At 34.9% G+C, this 22,713-nt stretch overlaps 2 protein-coding genes across 2 annotated transcripts in view; one reads left to right on the forward strand and one right to left on the reverse strand.

Annotated features, from left to right (window-relative positions):
• Positions 1 to 9,387, forward strand: part of GNAT3 (G protein subunit alpha transducin 3) — a 60,860-nt gene extending 51,473 nt beyond the window's left edge. The window contains exons 6-8 of the mRNA XM_004473384.3: positions 2,193 to 2,322; positions 3,234 to 3,387; positions 5,458 to 9,387. Of these exons, the coding sequence (XP_004473441.1) occupies positions 2,193 to 2,322; positions 3,234 to 3,387; positions 5,458 to 5,648 (475 nt within the window). The 3' untranslated portion in view covers positions 5,649 to 9,387. The remainder of the gene's footprint in view (positions 1 to 2,192; positions 2,323 to 3,233; positions 3,388 to 5,457) is intronic.
• CD36 (CD36 molecule (CD36 blood group)) overlaps positions 1 to 22,713 on the reverse strand; it is a 323,059-nt gene that overhangs the window by 212,767 nt on the left and 87,579 nt on the right. The gene's annotated exons all lie outside the window — the stretch shown is intronic.

Raw genomic sequence — 22,713 nt, forward strand, 5'->3', positions numbered from 1 at the left:
ACATTCCCTTAAGTTTTGATTACTGTTTCCATCTGTGCTTTCTGACCACTCCCTTTCAAAATGCAGCCCAACCCTATAGTCCCTATCCTACTGGAATATCCTATGTTTATTCATGAACATACAGACAGACACACATACACACATCACCACCACCACCATCAGATTTTATGCTCCTTGAGACCAAATCTCTAGTGCCTAGCAGTAAATATGTGCTCATTAAATGCTTGTTGAATGAATGAGAAATAAGTGACTAAACAAATAATTATTGGCCTTAAATCTCAATGTTTTTGCCATAAACTTTATACTCCCCCAAATATAAATTATTTGCTTACTCCAAAAACATGTCATGAACTCTCCTGCCTTGATGAATTTCCCATGCTCTTTGCTCTACCTAATAATCTCTCCTCTATCCCATTAAGATGAAATTTATTCATTTATTTAACATATATATATGGCATGTCTATTGTGTCAGACACAGTGACAGGACTAGGAATATAGCAGCCACTAATATGGAAAAGATTCCTGTTCTCATGAGACTGCTATTCTATTATGAAGTTGATAGATACTAATCATGCAAAAAAAGTAAACAAGAATGTGAATTATTTATTATGGTAATTACTATAAAGGATACTTAAAAAGTGATGCAATAGAAAATACGTGAGGGATTGAGAGACATACAATTGACATGGAGACTCAAAGAAGCCTCTTTGTGAAGAGACATTGACGCCAACTCCTGACAGCCGAAAAAGAGGCAGTCATGTAAGGAAGAAAGGATGCAGCATGTTCAAAGATCCTGGGGCAGCAAAACATTTGGTTTATATTAAAGGAACTGAAAGAAGAGCCTGTGATTGCTCTTTATTCAAAAGAGGGAGAGTGGTATGAAATCAGCTGGGAAAGGGAGACAGGAACCACAAGAGCAGTGGTTTTTCCAGGTCATCGCAACAGTTCGAGTTTTATTCTAAAGGAAAAGGAAGTCAGGGAAGGGTTGCAAGCAAGAAAGTGGTATAATAAGAATTACATTAAAACAATGCTCTGAGGGCTGGGAGAATCAATTTTAGGACTCTAAGAATAGAAACAGGGAAAGCAGTCAGTACATTTTACAATATCCCTGGTGAGAAGTGTAGAGAAGAGGTGTTGAAAAGAAGTAGATGAATTAAAATCTGCATTTTGGATTTGTAATGTATGGGGAATGAAGAAAAGGGGGGATTCAGAAAGCTTTCAAGCTTGTTTCTCGAGTTTCTGTGTATATGTCAGTGTCCTTTTTCAAAGCACAAAAACAGAGCAAGGTTCAAGTACTCAAATACCTCCTCTGAGTAACTTTCATTATCTCTCAGAAGAATTTAATCAAATTGTCCTCTGTGCTCACATTTTATTGACCAAATTAGAATATTTATTGCTTCATAATATTATAATACCTTATGTGTTTTCCTCTCTACCAAACATCAAGCTCTTTGAAAACAATGACCATATCTTTTCACTCATATGTCAGTAGGCCTAGCGTGGTATCTAGTATGTGAATAGTAATTGCTTGAATGAATGAATATAGAAAGAGCTAAGAGAAAAGGCAAGAATCATAGTATCAGAATTATAGTCACTTCCAATCTTTTTGCATTTCCTGTTAATGCAGGCAGAAAACTATAGACTATTACAAACATCTTCTAAGGCTAATACATTTCTTTTGGTAGGTACCAGATATTGAGCCCAGGACCTTGAATGTGGGAAGCAGGTATTCAACCACTGAACAAATCTGCTCCCCAGTGACAGTGGGTTTTTTCATTTGTTGTTTGTTTTTAGGAGGTACCAGGGATCAAACCCGAGACCTCTTATATGGGAAGCAGACACTCAGCCACTTGCTCCCTGTAAGTGGAGCTCCCACTTCTGCTCCCTACTGTAAGGCTAATACATTTTGACTAAAACTCTAAACACTGTTAGATTTCCCAGTTGCTTAAAGCAGTGTGTGAATTATTTTACTCTTGTCACTGGAAAAAGTACAAAAAAAGAAAATAGTGCCTTCTTTTTTTCTACAGCTCTTAAGCTGCAAGTTAGAGAAATAAGATTTATTTTATAATCTATAAAAATCAAAGGGAATTCTTTTAAAGATATGGGATTTTTATAACTCTAAAGGTTAAACTTAATATGAACTTTGTAGAATAATTAAGATTCATTATTCTTTTGCTGCTTTTCTTTCAAAGGATGTTTGATGTAGGTGGACAGCGATCAGAGAGAAAGAAATGGATTCACTGCTTTGAAGGAGTTACGTGCATTATATTTTGTGCCGCACTCAGTGCCTATGACATGGTCCTAGTGGAAGATGAAGAAGTGGTAAGTCCAAAAGGAAAAACCAAGTGTTTGTGCTTTCCAGTTCTGCTAAGGAAGAGGCAGAAACTCTAAATGCTGTACAAAGGCAGCTTTAGTCAATCAAATAAATGAGTTTCAGGTTATATCAAACGATTGTAACAATTGAGCAATCATCACCAGGGAAAGTAATCAATTAAAGACATAGGAGAGAAAGAAAGTATATACAAACACTCATCAAATTGTGGGAAAACACATCTAATCCTTCATAAGGCCAGGAAATCCCTTTGGCGGCCTATCAGAGTCCCAGTTGGAAAATGGTCCCAGGCAGCTCCTCCCCTCCTGAGTGAGACTTCAAGTGGCATCCAAAAGGGACCCCACTTGTATAAGAGACCAAATCTATGATCTCAGGGTGGTCATGAAATCGTAATTTGTCAGCTCCCCCTGGAACAACAATGCTCATCTCCAGGGGAATGGCCAGTTCCCCCAAGGAGGGACATCGTGCCCCAAAGTGCTCTGTTCTGTAGATGGTACACTGAATGGGAACGAAGGCTTTCAGCTTTTAGTTTTACAGGGGATACAAACAGGATGTGCAAATGCCACGTCTGGTAACTTGTTCCTTTTAAACATTCGTTTTTTGGTTACTAGGTGAGAGGGTTGCCTGCATAGCAGTGTTACAACATTCCAAAGGGCAACAGACAAGTTAAACATTCACAGTTCTAGGCTATAACAGCAGACACTATTGATTAGAATGATTATTAAGAATTCACAATTCTTAATAATTTTCTTATAGTACATCACTAATAATATTACTTCATTTCTCAAATCAATGAAGACCTTCCAAAAATGGGTATTATTCTAGAGCCTTGTTTTTGATTCCCAACACGAATATTTTTCAAATGATAATCCTACATATTCTCATCTTTTATGCTTAACAGAACAGAATGCACGAAAGTCTTCATCTGTTCAACAGTATCTGTAATCACAAGTATTTTGCAACCACCTCCATTGTCCTGTTTCTCAATAAAAAAGATCTCTTTCAAGAAAAAGTAACCAAAGTACATCTTAGTATCTGCTTTCCAGAGTACACTGGTAAGATTCCTTTCCTTTAAATGCACTGTAATAAATTCTTTTTTTTTTTTTTTCAGTACTGGGGGCCAGGGATTTGGGGATTGAACCTGGGACCTTGTATGTGGGAAGCCAGATCTCAACCACTGAGCCACATTGGCTTCCCTGAGCTGGGGTTTTTTTGTTGTTGTTGTTTTGCTTGTTTTTTTGTTTGTTTTTTTCAGGAGGCACCAGGAACTGACCCCGGCACCTTCCTTTTGGGAGGTGGCTGCTCAACTGCTTGAGCCACATCCACTCCCAATAAATTCTTTTTGTAGACACATATTTTCCTATATGGAACCTGACATTTAATATTTATAAGGGTGAGGATTATGATAATTTTTGAGTCATGTGTACAATTCGAACTGCACTTCCTACACTGTTTACGTTAAAGAAAAGCCCTATTAAATAAATAGGGAGAAGGATAGATAGACTAGGGTTGCTATTCTATACAGTGCTTCAAATGACACTGCAAACTGTGTAATAATCCACATTATGAAGAACACAAATTTTCTTCCAATATGACATTTTACTGTATTTCCTAATAAAATCTTATAAAACTGGATCATATCTTAGTGCTTCTTCAAAGTCTAAATTAACTCTACAAAAGGATAGCATGAAAGAATCTTGAGGACAGTGGCATCTTCTCTTTTTCTGGTTTCCCTAGGTCCCAGAGTTTTAGTGCTAATCCTCCTAGTCAGTGAGTATAAACGTCAAGTTAAAATGAAAAGATTATTTCTCCTTCTGAAACAATTTTCTTTTGTAAATAAGTTGATTGTGTTCTTAATGAAATTATGCAAGATGGAATATTTATTAATCCAAAAGGAATACAATTCCAGTTTCACCACCTAGGTATGTAGGGTAGCCCAGATGTTACTAGGAACATGGTATTCCCTCCAAATAAGTTTTTATGCTAGTTAATCTCTACTTAGTGTTTATATATTTTTCTATAATTATAAATATTATTTATTACATGCTCACATACTTACTTAACATGTGATTAAATAAAAGCATGACTCTGTAGTAAATATTCCAAACTAAATATAGACTTGTAACAGGGGAACTATGTGGTTTTAAAGATTGTCCCTCACGGAATTTTACCCCTGGTTAAACAAAGTAGGGAACAAAATCTTATCTCCTTGGAAAATCTTTATGCTACTTCTCCACCCTGTCTCAAGTTCCCACTGAGCATATTGTTATAAAACCAGTCAACAGCTCATCTTTATCTGTTATAGAACCAGTCAACAGCTCATCTCTATCTGTACTGAGTTGTGCCTACCTACTTTATTTCTGCCTTTTTTTCTGTTTGATCCATTGTAACATTCTGAAACACAGCCTTCATCACATTACTGTTCTGCTAAAACTTTAATCAGGGACAGAGCTCAACAGTCCTCCATATCTTATCTCAGCTCCTTTCTTTAGCTGGCATCATAGCAGATGGCCTGGTCCATTTCATCTATTCTATTTGATTTCCTACATTCCTACAAAAAAAATCTGTCATTTCTGTCTTTATAGTTCCTTCAAAGCTCACATCCACTTCCCCACTCTACCCTCAAATCTTGTCGTACAGACCACTCTCATTCCCACTTTTTTTGCTTTTACTCTGATTTTCTTTGCTTTTCCAGCTCTCTCTCAAGATCCAGCTCAAATATCGCCTCCTCCTGAAGTCTTTTAATCTGTAATGGCCGTTTTCTTCCTCTTTTAATTAATATTAACACACACAATTAGCATATTGTAAGCTTATATTACTAACAATGTTATATAACTATATTAGTATCTCAACTTTATTGTGAGCTTTTTGAGGCAGAGGTTACATCATAGCCATCTGAAACCCCACCTCCATCCCCCAGGGGTTAAGCAATGTTCCTAGCACAGTCAGATGATTCATAAATCTTTGATAATAGACCCTTGCCAGTTTGATTTTTCAGTCTTAGTACATCAGACAGCAGCACGCAAACTGAATCAGCCTAAATCTTAAAACTAGTGTTATTTACAGTTCTAGTCATTGTAAATTGCAACTAATATTTACTTCTTTACAATTTTTTGTTTAACAAGGGCCAAATACATTCGAAGATGCAGGGAACTACATCAAGAACCAGTTTCTAGATCTGAATTTAAAGAAAGAAGATAAAGAAATTTATTCCCACATGACCTGCGCTACAGATACCCAGAATGTCAAGTTTGTGTTTGATGCAGTTACAGATATAATAATCAAAGAAAATCTGAAAGACTGTGGGCTTTTCTAATCAATACTTTCCCAGCAAGCTTTTGCTCATGTACACTTTTTAAGATACAAAAGAAAAGGTGCTATCTGTTGTGTTTAGTTTGAATAGGTATTAACTGATCTAAAAACGTAATTAGCATTATGAAGCAGAGAGTTTTCACATAAAATAAGTTTCAATTTATCTGAGACTTCGAAGATGGGATATCTTTGATGTCCTCAGGTTGAAAAATTGATATATTTTAGTAACTCTGAAACAGTACATAAGAGTGGCACTGAATTTACTTAGTAGTCAATTTCTACATCGTAGTCTCTTTTTCAAAATCATAGAATGATGAAAATGCAGGATATTCATTGGCCAAATTTTGAGAGGCATTCATTTTTGTTGGCAATATAATCATGCCTTTACTTTAGAGATTAGTTAAAAATGGTACATGAGGCATTTTTATAGCTTACTTACCTTTTTATTTAGCCTGCCGCAAATGAAATGTTCACTATATATATTCTTGTTGATGGGAAATTACATATGTAAAAAAAAGTACATACGATTTTACCTGCTATATTTTTCCATTAAAAATCATTAATGTATAATATACCCTTAGAATTGAGGATTTCGGTCATATGTCCTTTTGTACCACCTTGGTTGAAGAGAGGGGAACTTTCAAAATTTCCCTGACTGGGTATCTGTTATGGTTTAGGAAGAACCATAGGGAATTTCATAACTTTTTCAACGGTTGAGTTTCTCAGCAATCATGCATACTTACAACTCAGCCACAGCACTGCATGTAGGTAACTAGACTACCTAACCCTGGAGAGAAGAATCCCCATCCCCTACTCCCCGCCTGTGCACTGTGGGTGACAGTCACAGTGAAGGCTCCTCAGTGAGCACCTGATCCTCACATTTTCTCCCAGAGTGACAAGCAACATTATGATGACATGGGCTACTAGCTTTGGGACAATAATACTAGATTGAAAGAGAGAAATAGTTTAATTTCATGTTTCAGCACTAAAGTGTTTTGTGAATAAAGTAGGAGGTAGCAGACAGAAAAATTTTAGAAGATAAACATTGAGCTTCTCTGTGTTTGAATGGTCCATTCTAAATGCTTTACTTTATGCTAATGCTCAAAGTCAAGTCTACTTTTTAAAAAGTTAATTTGGTGCCTAATAGACCAAATCATATTATTCATGAACAGAAAAATGATTTTCTCTCTTTTTTTAAAAAAAGTGTAGCATTTACAGAATGTGCTCTTCAAGTATGTCTCAATATCATTATCACCAATCCTGTACACTAACCGAAGGTGATATATAAGTCAGAATATTAGGTCACTACGTAAGATTTATAACTACTCTGTAAAGAGAGTTAATTATTTTCTAAAGGTGAGGTGAGATGACTGGAACAATTTGCCAATCTTTAATTCAGGTATATTTAGATAGCTCTGTCTCTCAGAGACGCTACTTCATTGTTACGTAGCACTTTTCCATTCAAAACACATAAGAATGATTCTCATAGTTCAATAAGTAGCTCCAACTAGAGTGTCCATGCTTTATTTTTAAAAATAAAAGGAATTATCAGCAAATAGAGTTAAATAAAAATAAGTTACATTAAGAAAAATTGATTTAAAATTCCTTTGCAGATTATAAATTATTAAAGAGCCTAAATACCAAAACCAGAAAAGCTTGGGAAGTCATTTAATTCAGTCATCTAATAAATTTTCTGGATGAGAACTAATATTTATATGACAACAAATCAATGTTTTGATAGGAGAAATTCAATGGTGTAAGACTTTTAATTAAGATTGCAAATGATATACTTTTATCCAATGGTTTGTCTTTTTTTTCCCCCTACCTCTACTTTAACTTGTTTTGCTCAATAAATGGGAGAAGAATTTTCCAGAAAGGAAAAAATCATACTTTGTAATATTTCTATTACTATTCACATTTTGACTCTGACATCTTTAAGGTTCATCATTTAGATGAAACAAGTAGAAAGGGTAGGGTCAGAAATAGTTCAAGTTGTATTTTTAAAATGCATGACTTAGTCCTGTGGAAAGATTGGCAAGTATCAATAGTTATTTACAAAATAAACTTCTCTGAGAACTTTACAAAATATGTTTAATGACCAAACTAAAAATAGGAGTGAATTTGGATTATATATTTTAAAAAAAAAAGGTCTTAAAAATTTCTTCCAATCCGATGATAGAACTTAAAAAGGTGTTCTTCACAATAAAAAATAGCTTATGTGCTAAACAGTGAATTTTAATAGAAAGAGAGAATTTTTAGCAGAGAAAAATAAAATAGATATTTGCATTATTTATTTAATGATTGAAATCCTTAAAATTGAGTTTATTTCTGCTTTTATTTATTACATTTTAAATTATTTTATATTGTTTAATATCCTACCTTAGTGGAAGCACACCATTTTGGGTGAATTAAGGAATGTAACAAAATGGGAACTATGGGAATGTCTGCTTTAGCCCGAAAAGACCAGTTTGGCCTTCTAACTGCATACTCAGTACTCTTGCTTTTTACAGCATCACAAAGGAGCAGTCTTAATCTTTATAGCCCAATGTTTAAATGTGGTTTTACAGATATTTTCCTCTTCTGGTACTTGAGGTTTCTCTTCCTGACTCAGAATATTTCCAAATTGTGCTTGCCTTAGGGTTTTAACACTCTCAATCCATTCATTTCTAAGGTTTGTCCTCAGAGATATGATGTGGGTTTAAGTTTAATGGGGTCATTAGCAATCAGTCCTCACAAATTTTTCCAGAAGCATGAACTGGTCAATGAAAAGTCTTTGCCTCATTGGGACCAGTGACTGCAAAGTTAAATGAGAAAAAAGTATGAACTAGGTAATACCTTTAGAACAGACTATTACAAAAGTTGTCAATTCTTAAAAGAAGCTCTATGAGAAAGGGATTTCAAATTCTGTGGACTCTCCAATTTACATTGTAGATACCTAATGTCTATTGAATAAAAAATATTATGAACATATAAAAATCCTCATGTATATCACATAATAAGCAAGTATTTTTTTTTCAGGGTCTGTCCCTGTCCTAATACAAATCTTCATACGTAATCCATCATCAATCTTAGTCATAGAATGGATTTTTAAATTCTTGCAGAGAATCACTCAGGTATGACATGACCAAAAAATATGTATATGTGGAAAATTAAACATTCATTGTTGATATGTGAGTTTTTAATATGCTATACCATTTTAACATCAGAGGTGGACAAATTGGTTAAAATGTATGACTTCTTAAAACAAAGTAATTGTAAGACTTATAGGAGAAATTATGAATCCTCTAACTTAGACTAACTTTAAAAGCAGGACACTATCCTCTGCTTTGGATGGAGTTAGACATTTACTTGAGAATATAATCAATTAAGGCCCTCTTCATTTTTGCCTTTTCTAACAAGCTACAAACTAGTTATAGCCACATGGGGGCACACTTATAACATGTGTTGTTCTACCCATTTGTTGCAAATATAATAAAATTGTATTACCAATAGCGTCAAGGGAACAGATAGTAGAATCCTCTTAAGAATCATAGTTCATTTTGTGCTTCTAGCTCAGTAGTAGATGGTAATCTTCTGATAATCATATTATGCAAATTTTTAACCAAAATAGTGGAAAATGAAGCTACTGAAACATCCCCAAATTAGTATAGAAAAGTATTATACAAATATATATTATGTTCTCTTTTCATGTTCTTGTCATTTTTTGTCAGTTTCAATTTTTTGCTTAAAATCTGAGAAACCATTATTTTGTGAATTGTATATTTCCATTAATCTGTATTGCATCTAAAATCTTGATTAGCTTAAAGTGAAAAATAGAAGAAAAATCATTTGATGCCTGACAGCTACTATATTTTATGAATAGTAATGAGCTGGCTGCTGATTAATATGCATTTTTTTCAGTAAATCAAAGTAAAATTCAATTCGGCTATAACATTAACCATTGCATTATTCCATCTATTCCAACTTTTTCCTCTAATACCACTCACCAGATCAAGAGGAAAATGAATGAGTTCTCTCACATTTTCCAATTATCACTATTTCTACTACTAAGACATTTTCATTAGTAGGAACAGAATTTTTACTTTAAACCGTATTTGTTACACTAATTAATTAATTAATAGTTACACAAAAAAAAGAAATAAAAAGGTCTGAATTTACTTCACAGGTACAGTAATGGCCCTGTAATTATTATCCCTTTCAGATAAGGAATTATATATAAAGCACACTCAAGTGTATTATTTGAAATACATTCATATTTTCTAAAGTGATCATTCACAAACAAAAACCAAGACACATATGTGATAGAAAGTTATTTTTTTTCAACAATATTTTATCTTAAACAGTAGAATTATTTGGGCCGTTGGATTCTAGACTACCACCCTTAAAAGGCTTCATTAAACTCTGAAATTCCAACAGCAAATATTTAATCAGGTATTTCATTGTGAAACTGTGGCAAAAAATTCTGAACTATATCCACCACCACCATGCCACTCCGCCCTTGGGACAGATGACCGAGGGAACTGAGAGCTGTTCTTGAGAAGACAAGCGTAAAACCCAGGAATAGCACTAACCCCGCGTGGAACGTTGAACGCTTATTTATCCAGTCACCACAAACTAGTGAAGACCGAGCTTCTGACTCAGCAGTTTCTTTTGAAAACAGATCCGAAGTAAGCTGCTCTCATCTGAACTTTAAAAAGAAAACAAAAACCAGAGGGGGAATGATATGTAAACAATTTTTAATTGAAGTTTAAAATGTGACTTAATTTTTAAAATTGTGACTCCTTTTCTTATCACATATAAATTAAGGATTTAGAAGTGCTATTTATTCCCGGGGGTGGGGGGGTGGGGGAAGGACCAGGCATTTAACACTGCCCCTAATAAAGGCTTTAAAGGGCAACATTTTATTGTTCAGCCTGTGGTCACTCCCTGCCATCCAAGGGAAGGAAAATGCTTTCATACAATAAAATTTTCATTAAAAAATAATGTGACAGCTTGTTAAAGTTTCCAAGCATCATTGAATTGTACACCTAAAATGGATGAATTTTATTTCATATAAACTACACCTTAATAATAAAAATAAGAAAAGAATAATAAAAGTGAATTTTGAAAGAGTAATATGGCATTCACTCTCCACAGCGTCTCAAAAATGCAATGGAACTAATAAATATTCAATAAGTTAATGGATGATGAGTCCGTATCCCCTAGAGTAACCTCTTTGGCTGAAAAGAACCATGTTCCAAACTCCAGTACACCTGTCTATCCAGCTCCTCCCTTCTCTTCATTATTGATTACATAAAAGTAACAATTTAGTTTTATCTTTTAAAAACTCCTGGCAGCTGAGATCATTCCTACACTAAGATAAAGTTTCAGGAGTACACCTAATGCTTAAGACACATGGTCTGCCCCACCCACATCTGGTGTTTGCCCTAGCTGTCTCTCCCGTCCGGACTGCTCTCCCTCCTCCCCTCCTTGTTTGACCTTCAAATCTTAGATCAGAGTTCACCTCTTTAGAACAGAATTCACTAGCTATATACTTTTATCCCTTTTTGTAATTTTACTCTATATGACTTATTGAAGTTTAAAATGAAATGCTTATATGTGAGTTTGTTTGATTTATATGTTTCTACACTTCATTATAAGCTCCCTGAGCACAGAGTCCATACATGGATTTCCACAATTATGCTTGATACAAAAAAAGAACTCAACAAATATTTGTGAATTAATGAAGCCATCAATGGATGACTATTTACCAAAACCTCCTTGAAAGCTTCTTTTCTCCTGGCTTCAGGATGCCATATTTCCCGGGTATTTTCCTATCTCTCTGGCTTCAAGATCCTCTGAGGATTTTTTTTTTTTCAGACTATCCTTTAAAAGTTAGTATTACTAAAATAATTATCTTGACCATCTTCTTATTTTACACTACACATTACCTCTTTGAAATCTTAAGTACTTTCAAGTCTTCATTTTTACATAGACAACATCAGTCTCGTGATCCCTATATGCATTTCTTGAGTGCTTCTTTGAACAGTTGCAGACAAATAAGGTGCAATCTTTTCAAAATTAAACTCATGATTTGTTACCTCCACCAAATCTACCCTTTCTCCTGTGATCTCTCCTTTGTTCAAGACAGATCTTAGATTTTATCTTCTTTTCCCTCCTCTGTTACTCATCTCATTACTCAACAAATTCTATTAATTCTTTATCCTAAACATATTTTTAAATTACCTGCTTTTCTCCATCTTCACTGCCCTTTGTCTAGTCCAAATCTCTGTCTTGCTGTTTCTTGCGTACTGCTTACCTGGCCACCCTGCCACCATTCTTAGACCCTCAATCTGTTTTCCACCCGACCACAAATACGGTCTTCTTAAAATGCAAAACATTACACTATACTATTTCAAACAATTCCATGGTTCCCCAATATCTATAGACTAATGTCCCACTGCCTTCATATTATTTAAATGCTTTTCATGATTTGGCCCCTGTAAAACTCTCTAGCCCAGTCCCTTGCCCCTCTTCAATCTAAGTCCCCACTGTCAAACATGCTGTCTCCTAGAACACTCTCTTTCCTTCTCCCCAACTGTTGGTTGATCAACTGTCTTTAAGTTTTCATTTTTTTTTAGCAATGCTCGCCTCACCTGCCAGACCTAGGCTACCTATCTATCATATGTACTCCCAGACCTTGCATTTCCTTCATTATTGCCCTTATCATGATTACAAAGCAAGTAAATATGTTTCAGTCCCTGTGAATAGTGCGCAAAACTGTCTGCTGTTGGATAAGCATAGCTGTGTGTACGATCTGTTATTTTGCATGTACCTGTATGAGTGTGTTGTAACTCCTAGCTCTGCTTTAGTGTTCCTGTTGGGATGGGGAGAAATGATAAAAGTGTCTAAAAAAAATGATGTATTAGGAGTAACAGGATTTCAATTTGTTTCTACCCAATTCACAGACCTGAAAAAAAAATCTAATTGCATTTGGTAAAATTTCCAATTGGAAAACTTTAATTATTTTACATTCCAAATGAGGTTACATAAATATGTCAACTATCTCTGCTTTTCTAATCCAATTACCACATCAACTAGTGATGATGAGATGTATTCGTGCTGCTAGACAGGAAATCAAACTCAACACCATTCAAAGAAATAATAATTAGCACTATCCTTAAGAAATTTAAAAGAAAACATCACTCTTGTCTTAGTCACCTGCCTGATTGCTCTGTAAATGGAAAACCATCTAGTTGTCTCAGAAGGCTTGATACGAGATTGCTGAACATGAACAGTTAAAGACAAATGGATTTTGAAGCTTTAAATAATGAACTGCAGCACATCACAGATGGCATGTAACAATTTATCAGTCTGTTTTATAAGAAATTTGAAACTTGAAATGTATTTAGAAGGATTTCTCTTGTCTCACTGCCTATAAAAGTAGAATTATGCCATATGAAGTGCCATCCTTATCACAGCAAAACACAATAAAAAAGAATCACTTTCAATATCCTGAAAAATTTTGTTTCATAACTTTTTATGATATTTTTACTATAGTTAGAGGGTAACCTGTTTAAATTTACCACTGTATTTTTGACACTTTTTTTTTTTCTACTATCTCTGAACTTTTCAAAGGAAACTTTTGTCTTCTTAATAACAGGACAGACTCTGAACTGCATATATACCCAATCCTTTACCAAGTACCTGTAACTTGGTAGCAACTCTAGTATAAATCACCCCTCTCTGTAACATCCCAAGAGTTTACATACTGCATATCTGATCAAAGTTCTATCATAGAGCTTTGGAAAATGTTTAGCCTTCAAAATCTGCCATGTAACTTAGAGAATTAATGACCATTTATGTCTATAAATATAAATAGGTATAATGGAACCATAATTGTAGTTTTCTATAAACTGAATATATTGCTTTCCTTTGTATTCTTCACATTTTAAAATACCTTTATATAAAAAATATTTCCTACACTGACATGTGTAATAACACAGTCAGTTGTTTATTATAGAGTCCAAGTGAAGGCAGTAAAGATGTTGATGAAGTTCAGCAATTGTGTTCTTTGATACTAAAATTCTGAAGAATATTCATCCCTTCATGCTATAAGAATTCAAAAAATCAAATCCAATAAAAATATATTATGCACCTATTTTTCAGATTTAGATATCTGAGGAGTTTGATCATTTCCATTAATTATACAAGTGTGTGTGTGCATACCGGGGGCATGTACATGTATGTTTGTGTGAACCAGTGGAATCATTGTAATTTTTAAATATTTTTCTACTGTCTGCCCTTAAACTTATAAAATCATCAAATCTAACAACTCTCAAGAGTTTTGATTTTTCTTGCTGTAAAGCATGAAGTCAAGTTGTTGAATAAAAGTAAGCATATCACCTTATGCTTCATGAAAATCTAAGACAACTTGGCTAAATATCATTATACTAATTGTTAACCATAGAAACCTATCATTTACTTAGTCCTTCTTAAGCTCAAAAGTTAAGTCCAATCAATTGGGGCTTGAAAATTTTAAAAGGACTTCTTTAACAAAAAATTCGGGGAAAAAAACTTCTAAGAAAAATTTGATGAATTTCTACTGCTCATGTACTTATTCTAGGTTATATTTCAGTTGTGTTTCAATTCCAAATAAGTGTGTGTGTGTGTGTGTGTGTGGTGTGTGTGTAGAAGGGGGCAGGGAGGAATCAGTTCATTTTTTAAAGAGTTTGAAGAGACAAACTTTCCTCATGCATAATTATTGGACTAAATTACAATCAGTTTTCAACTTATTAAACTCACACAGAGCATGAATTGTGAAGGTACAGAATTTGATTTTCTGATGATCATATAAAAGTCTACAAAGTTATTTGTTACATTTACCTGCTGAAAACAATATTTTTATCTTGAAAGCCCTTTTTTTAAATGTGAATGTAGTCTTATGCAATAAGAAGCCTATCTTCTCAACAGAGGCCCTGCAGATGTGTTTATATTATCTTTGCGATCTATAACAACAAAATGCCCAGCTGATCCATACCATTTACAAGTGCTGTGAACCCAGGAGGTTGGCATATCAAACATCCACATACTAATTGTAACATTAATCTCCAACCACCAGCTGCAGGAGGATGTTAGAGCTATTTTGGAAACATGGTGCAGTTTTAAATCACTTCATCCAGTCATTCATTTGGTGCAAATTTTATTACTAGTCCAATAAGAAAAAAGCTTCCATTAAGAAGCAAGAAAAGTGCAGCTGAATATAAATTTTGAAAGAGAAAGATCCTATTTAGGATACACCAGTTGTTCAAGCAGAATATGATAAAAACAACAGCACGAAAAAAACTATGCCATCTAGAACTCAAAGAGCATTATTAACTTTTGACTATCTGGGTATATATGGTGTTTCTAACTAAATAAAGTGTTTTCAGATTAAATGAAGATTTGCTCTTTTCAAACCTGTTTTATTGTAAAATACTACAAACTGGCTGGCTTAGACAACAGGAATTTTTTGGCTTAGAGTTTGAAGGCTAGAAGTCCAAAATCAAGGTCCTAGCAGACCTTGCCTTCTCCAAAGTCTGTGGCATTCTGAACTTGCTTGCTGGGATCACTTTGCCTCCATCACATGGTGAACTGCATCTTGTGACCAACTCCTCCTGTGCCAAATTTCCTTTGCTTGTAAGGCAGACCCTGATTCAGTTTGGTCTCATCTTTAATATGATCTTCAAGAATCCTCTTTATAAATGAACTTAGACTCACAGAACTGTGGGTCTTTGTGGGTACATGATTCAATCTACCTCAAAACCTTAACAAGGTATCTTAAACCACAATAAACAGTTTAGTTCTATTATAGACCATTCTGAGCTAGTAGGAAGAAAATGCACTTGCCTATAATGACAAACAAACAAGAGAAATCTCTAATGTGGAAAAAATATAGAGGTGAGTAGTGCTGAGTATGCATGAATGAGATATCTGGGCTAATATCTCAGTTCTCCTCATTTATTAATGGCATAGCCTGGAATCAGATCCTTAATTCCCTAAGCCTCAGTGTTCTTATTAATAAAATGAGGAAATTAATAACATCTAAGGCACAGAGTCCAGGGATGAATGAGATAACTTCTGTGGAGTGCTTAGAAGTTTATCTGGTGCATAGGAAATACTTGTTTAATGTTAGAGGTTATAAGTTACTCATTGAGGGGACACAAATTTAACATGCAGGTGTAATGTTGTATGATAAGACTGAAGAATAGCAGAAGACCTGGGAGAGAGGGGGTATTTGATGAAGGTAGAGGGAAAAGGGAAAGGGATTTGAAAGAAGTATCCTCTAAAATTTTAATATATTGATAAAAAGGATTTTTTATACTTTTTGCAAATATTGGTTCATGTCACTGGTAGTATCAAACTTTAGCAACCCTGATTTCATCCTTACTATTACTATGTTTACCAATTATGTTCATTGTGTTAGGCCTGAAGATTATTTTTATTCATTTATCCTTCTAGTCACCCATTCAAGATCCCACACATGTATCAATCCAATTCTTCACCAAACACCTGTGAATAGGCACTTTGAAAGTTACTGTGATGATTGAATTTCAAAATTAGTACCTGTCAACAAGATTTTTTTTAATTAATAAAAAAATTTTCCTCCATTGGCTGAATTTAGCAAAAATCAGAGTTGAGGGATTGGCTTTAATCAAACAAGTTTTTGACATACTAAGTTAAATAAAGTTAAACATATTTTTTTACTTCTGTGTATCTATAAGAAGGAAATACATTACAAGAACTCTTTCTCTTTGTAACCACTATTTGTCCATCTAGAGTTTTGGGAAACATAGTTTGGGAAATATGAGACAATAAATTAACAGCAATAGCATTATTGCATTGCTTTTGTGGTAGCCTTTTTGGGCAAAGGTCTTTTCTACTTATTTTCTGGTTTTCAATTCTGTTTGGCATAAAGTAATGTGACTGCAAACTTTTTCAATGGAATAGGTGAACTATTTGTATTCCTTTAGATAGACTACTCACACGAAAAACAGGTTTCCACACAGTAAAGGGCAGTATCCTTCTGGGAAATCTTCGCAGAGATTGACAGAGTCCAGTCTCAGGTCTGATTGATTGTCAAAGTCCAGTCTCAGGCCTGGGCCTGATGGGGCCCCCTCGTGGATAATGTCTGCTTTTTCTGAATGGAGCTTATCCCCTCTAGGAAGAGATTTTGTGTGGTAATTATTTTGTGGGAGAGGTGAAAGAAAAGGAAGCACTAGGTGAAGAGAAACTCTTGGAATTCCCCAGGCACTTGACTTTTCTCCTGATTTTCAAAGCAAATTAAGCAGTCATCTTTAGTTATGAAATTTTAATACTTAAGCACAGGTGCTACTATAGCAAATATTAATTGATCTAAAATTGGAGTCATTAGAATGTCATTAATCTGACTTACCATCATTTTAAAAGACTGGACAAAAGGGAAGATTCTCTCTCTAGAAAACCATTTGCCCCATTGTAGAAAATCAATATGAGATTATTCATCTGAGAAAAACTCATCCTTGACACACTAATTTTTCACTAAAATGCTGTTGTAAGAATCTTAACATGGCTTCCTCAGTCTAGCTATTTTCCAGGCGATTTAACCTACACAGTTGAAGCTAGAGAAATGTTCGCACTTAGAGGAAGATTTCCCAAATGAATTCTCAGGGAAATATATGAAACATAATTGCCCTATTGTGGTTTAGAATAAATCACATGTGATTAGGTACAACCACGTTATCAGCATTTAGTCTGACTAGCGTATCCACTACCTTAAGACATAAGTAACAATTTCTTTGTCATGTAAGAGGACAAACACATTTCTGCCTTTGGCAAAAAATAGGTAAGATGAAGTCCAAAGTGCGCTTACAAATGAGGAAAAAGAGGCATGATTTGTAAATTCATTGTAAATAAGTTTGACTTTTATTTTGGATTATATAAATATGAATAGATGGATGGAATGAAGAAAGGTAGGGAGGCAGGAAAGAAGGAAGAAAATGTATTTTCTTTGAGATGTGCAAACAATGTCACTGATTTTTTTTCTTTTATCTACGTCTATTATAAAAGTATTAAAGCAACGTGTCCCAAACTTACCTTATTAACACCAGAGATGAATGCTAAGATGTGGATTCACAGCTCCCTATCTTAATTCTGTTGCTCTAAAGAACACTCTAGAATTTGTAATTCTTATGATTTGGTAACATGGGAAACATTGCTTTAAAAATGCAAAAAAAAAATACACACACATTAATTTGAATTGTCTTCTTTCCACTTATATTGTTTTCAGTTTAAATGTGAACAAAGCATACTATATTCAAATTTAACATTCGGGGGAAATATATATGGATAACAGTGTCTGTTTTCAAAATTGTCTATTCTAATAAGGAAAAAAAGCCATTTATCTCAAGAGGAATTATGTGATAAAGGTTATATTTACAGATCTGACCTCATTAAACAGTTAATCATTCCCTCATATATTCAACAAAAATATATTCTTCACCTATTTAGAATTAGGCACCATGCCAAAGTTGGGGGCTACAATGATGAGTAAACATATGTATGAGTTCTACCTTCATAGAGTTTCTAGTCTAGAGGAGACAAAGCGATTACACAGATTAATAATATAACATATGTAAAATGCAATATATATTATGAAAGCAAGGAATGCAATCCTATATACACATGGCAGATGGATGGTGAGCTAATTGGAGGGGTCAGGAAGTTTTGAGTAAATAAACTTGACTGGCGATAAAGATACAATAATGAGATGAAGGGAGAAAGGGAACTGTTCAAGGTCAAGGAAACTTCATATGCAAAGACCCTGAGGTAAGGAAAATTATGGTGCAAGTAGAAGATTGAGGCAAATGGAACTCCAAGTGGAAACAGGAGTAGTGTGTTGAAGTGGAAAATATCAGACTATGCAGGGCCTTTCAAGATGCATTTGGGATTTCTGTCTTTATTTTTAAAATAATTGCTGAGTAATGGGATAGCATGATAAGATTTCCAATTTGAAAAGTTCACCTTGGCTGTGATGTGGAAAAACAAGTAAAGGGGGGAAAATAAGATTTGCACAGACAAGCGGAGAGTTGTTCAAAATGTTTCAAAAGGGGATGAAAATAAGTTGAACCAAGACATTAGAGGTGGCAAATAAAAAGGCAGACAGATTTATGATGTGTTCTGGAGACCAAGCCAATATATCTTGGTGATTAATTCATCACCCTCAGATACAGTAGGCTAGTGGGCAGTCAGGGGAAGACATTTTATGGATGTAGGTGATTTATGAGGTATGGAATTATAGAAGAGGACCAGATTTGAGGAAGAGGAAAGATAATGCATGGGAGTGGTTTAGCACATGATGAATTTGAGATGCCTTTGAGATATCTCAGTAGAGCTGAATAGGCAGTTGGAAATTGTGATCTGGAGCTCAAAGGAGAGTGTATAACAGAATATTGCTCCTATAATTAGGCTGTAATTGTTGATTTTGAATTCATCAAAAAGGAGGTTATACTTGGTGGGCCTGGCCTAATTAGATGAATGCTTTAAAAGATGGTAAAATGCTGTCCTGCTGACCTCAGAGAGGAAGTGCACTGCTGTATTGTAAGAGTGGGAGAGTGGAGGGCGTGTAGCCTCCAGCAGCCAAGAGTGGTTATCGCTAATACTAGCCATAAGAAACTGAATTCTGCCAACAACCATGTGAGTTTGGAAGACAACTCTGCACCTCCGATGTGATCACACTTTGATAGCAGCCTACTAAGATGATAAGCAGGGAAACTAAAACTCACATTTTTTCATGCCTAAGCAATTATAGAACTATCTTTAGAGAAATATTTCTTTAAGCAAAGGGCCATGGAAAAATAGAGACAGATTTCCTCTGGGCAAAACTTATTTATTTTCATGGATAATGAAGATGGAGATACCCTCTCCCCTACAGACATTCCAGGATAATAAGGATAGAGACATTTCCTTCCCATCTTGGCAGCAGATCTGCATTCTTATGGATTCCCTTTTATCACACACCCTCACAGTGACTCTTTGGTCTTGGCTCAATTTGCAGGTTTTTTCTAATTTATTTTCTCTAAACTTTACTTTCCTCTTTGTAAAAATTTAATAATACTAGCAACTATATCATTGAAATATGTAGAAAATTAATTAAATTACTGTGTCTATTAATATTAATAATAACCATTGAATAAACAGTGTTTGTGAACACAATTGTTACTTATCCTAACTATTTCTGTCTTGGATGAGGTTTCTCTTCCAGGATTCGAGACTCATAGCTATTTCTACAGTGGCCCTAACTGACTTTCTTGGGAAAAGTCATATTTGAATCCCAACATGGGTTCATAAGATGCTAAAGTTGAGAAATCTTTTTCACATACTGATAATTAAAACTGAGTCTCTTTTTCTTTGAGGATTAAAATCTAAAACAGATTGGAAATCCAAGACCTTGCAAAATTTTCAATGCAGGGACAGGTGGGATCAAATCATTTTTCTATTATTCAATAAAAGGGACAATAAGGTCATATGTCACCCTCCTTGGCATTTGTATAGTATCCTTTTAAATTCCGGCAGATAGATTTTTTCTCATTTACGTTTTTAATCTAAATACGGAATTTCTCTAGAATTTGCTGCAGTTAATAAAACACATCTCTTTAGTATTGTGTTATAGTAAAATGTGTTAAACTTGCAGCTATATTAATCTAGTAGAAATAATGAGAAATCATTCTTAATACAACCAGACTGACAAAAAGGGAAAATAAGACTTTGGCTTCCAGTCAAAGAATATGAGCCATTATTTAACACCAAGGAAAGCCAAAAGAAAAAATCTGCTAAAATCCTAAGAAGTGAAATGTAAAGGAACATTATATCACATATTAAGCATTATCAAATATTAATTTAACAAGAAATTTACAATAACCCCCAATGATAGTGAGAGTGTGGTGAAATGTGACGACGTAAATTGATACAGGCCTTTAGGAAAATGATATGACAATACCTATCAAGAACAATAAGTACGTGCATCTTCTTTAAACTAGTTCGCTAGATTACAGACATCTATCCATGGGGGTAATGACCACGAAGATGCTAATTACAGCATAATTTAGGCTTCAATATTGAACACATTTTGAAGCATAGTAGGTTCCCAATGATAGAGGAATGATTAAATAAATTATGGTAGTTCAAACCGAAAAAATAACATGTTATTTAAAATCATAGTAATGAATACTGTACAGCAACAAGAAAATGTTAAAAACAGAATACGAAGTACATAATCACAATGATTACAATCATGTCCATATTATAAACATAGGCTTAAAGACTACACTTAGAGAAAGAGCAGGAAATGGCTGAGAAGGACTCTAGCCTTGTATGCATGGTGATTTGCCTGAACAAATTTATGAAATTCCTGCAAACTATACTTCTAATTTCTTTTTTTAAATATTAGAGTAGCTAAAGGTTTTCAGAAATATAGGGCTCCCATATACCACATTATTATTAACACATTGCATTAGTTGCTATATTTGTTACAATTCATGAAAGAACATTTTTATAATTGTATTATTAACTACAGTCATCATTTACAATAGAGTTCACTGTGTTGTACAGTCCTATGTCTAATTTATTTTTAATAATTTTGTAATCCCTAAACTGATTATTTTTGTTTTCACTATGAGACACATATATGTACTCTCATAAAGCTGAAAGAGCTGTATATCTGTATATTTCTACCCACACATGGAAATGCAATTTTACCCCAGAGCATCTGCACTTTAGGCCAATGTATTAAGATCCCTTATCTACTAACAATGATATTGGCATTTATGTCAATGTCTGTGATTGAGATCCTTCTGTGGGCCATTTCAAACCCTCTTGTCCTTCCTTCTTTTTTCAGCTGTTGACTCAACAGCTGCATTCTCCTGTGCCTTCTCTGGGTCATACAGCATACCTTTTGTTTCCTAACTGAGGGCCACTGTAGTAGTGTGGGATGGGACATCCTCAGGAACCCACTGGACACTCAAACAAGTATAGCCAGGAAATAAGGGCAGTTAACACCCATTAGAGATTGAATCATGTCTCCCACCCCAAAAGACATGTTCAAGTCTTAACTTCCAGTCCTATGAGCGTTAGCACATTTGTAAATAAAACCTTTAAAGACGTTGTTAGTTAAGTTGTAGACTAGTGTGAAAGGATCTTTGAAGATCCTATTTTGATGAGGCCAAAATGAATCAGGGTGGGCATTAATCCATACCACTGGAGCCCTTACAAGGTAGAAAAAAAATTGGGAAGCAGTCAGTCAGTAGAAGCCAGAAGTCAGGAGAAGCCAGAAGAGCAGAGACAAGGAGAGAGAAAACACCATGTGATGGAAGATAGAATATAAGTCACCAGAGAAGAGAATGTGCTTAGGGAATGGATTGCTGAGGTTTAATTTGTGCAGAATCGTTAAAAAATGTTTTTTGGAAATGTTTGGAAATGAATAGAAATGGTGAAAGCTCATCATAGGGTTTCTAGTTAGAAGTGCTACCATATGGGATTGATAGTGCTTTGTTTTTTGCTGGGTTATTTTAAAATACTACAAATGCTGTAATATTTCTTTTTTCTTTAAAGATTTATTTATTTTTTTATTTCTCTTCCCCCCTTCCCCCCTCCCCCCAGTTGTCTGCTCTCTGTGTCTATTCGCTGTGTGTTCTTCTGTGACCGCTTCTATCCTTATCAGTGGCACCCAGAATCTGTGTTTCTTTTAGTTGCATCATCTTGTTGTGTCAGCTCTCCGTGTGTGTGGCACCATTCCTGGGCAGGCTGCACTTTCTTTGTTTCATGCTGGGCGGCTCTCCTTACGGGGCTCACTCCTTGAGCATGGGTCTCCCCTACGCGGGGGACACCCCTGTGTGGCATGGCACTCCTTGCGCGCATCAGCACTGCGCATGGACCAGCTCCACACGGGTCAAGGAGTCCCGGGGTTTGAACCGTGGACCTCCCATGTGGTAGATGGACTCCCTAACCACTGGGCCAAGTCCGCTTCCCCAAATGCTGTAATATTGATTCAAGTGATGAATACACAACTCAGTGAT

The sequence above is a fragment of the Dasypus novemcinctus genome, chromosome 5, assembly GCF_030445035.2.
Source record: "Dasypus novemcinctus isolate mDasNov1 chromosome 5, mDasNov1.1.hap2, whole genome shotgun sequence".
In the NCBI taxonomy this organism is placed as follows: domain Eukaryota; kingdom Metazoa; phylum Chordata; class Mammalia; order Cingulata; family Dasypodidae; genus Dasypus; species Dasypus novemcinctus.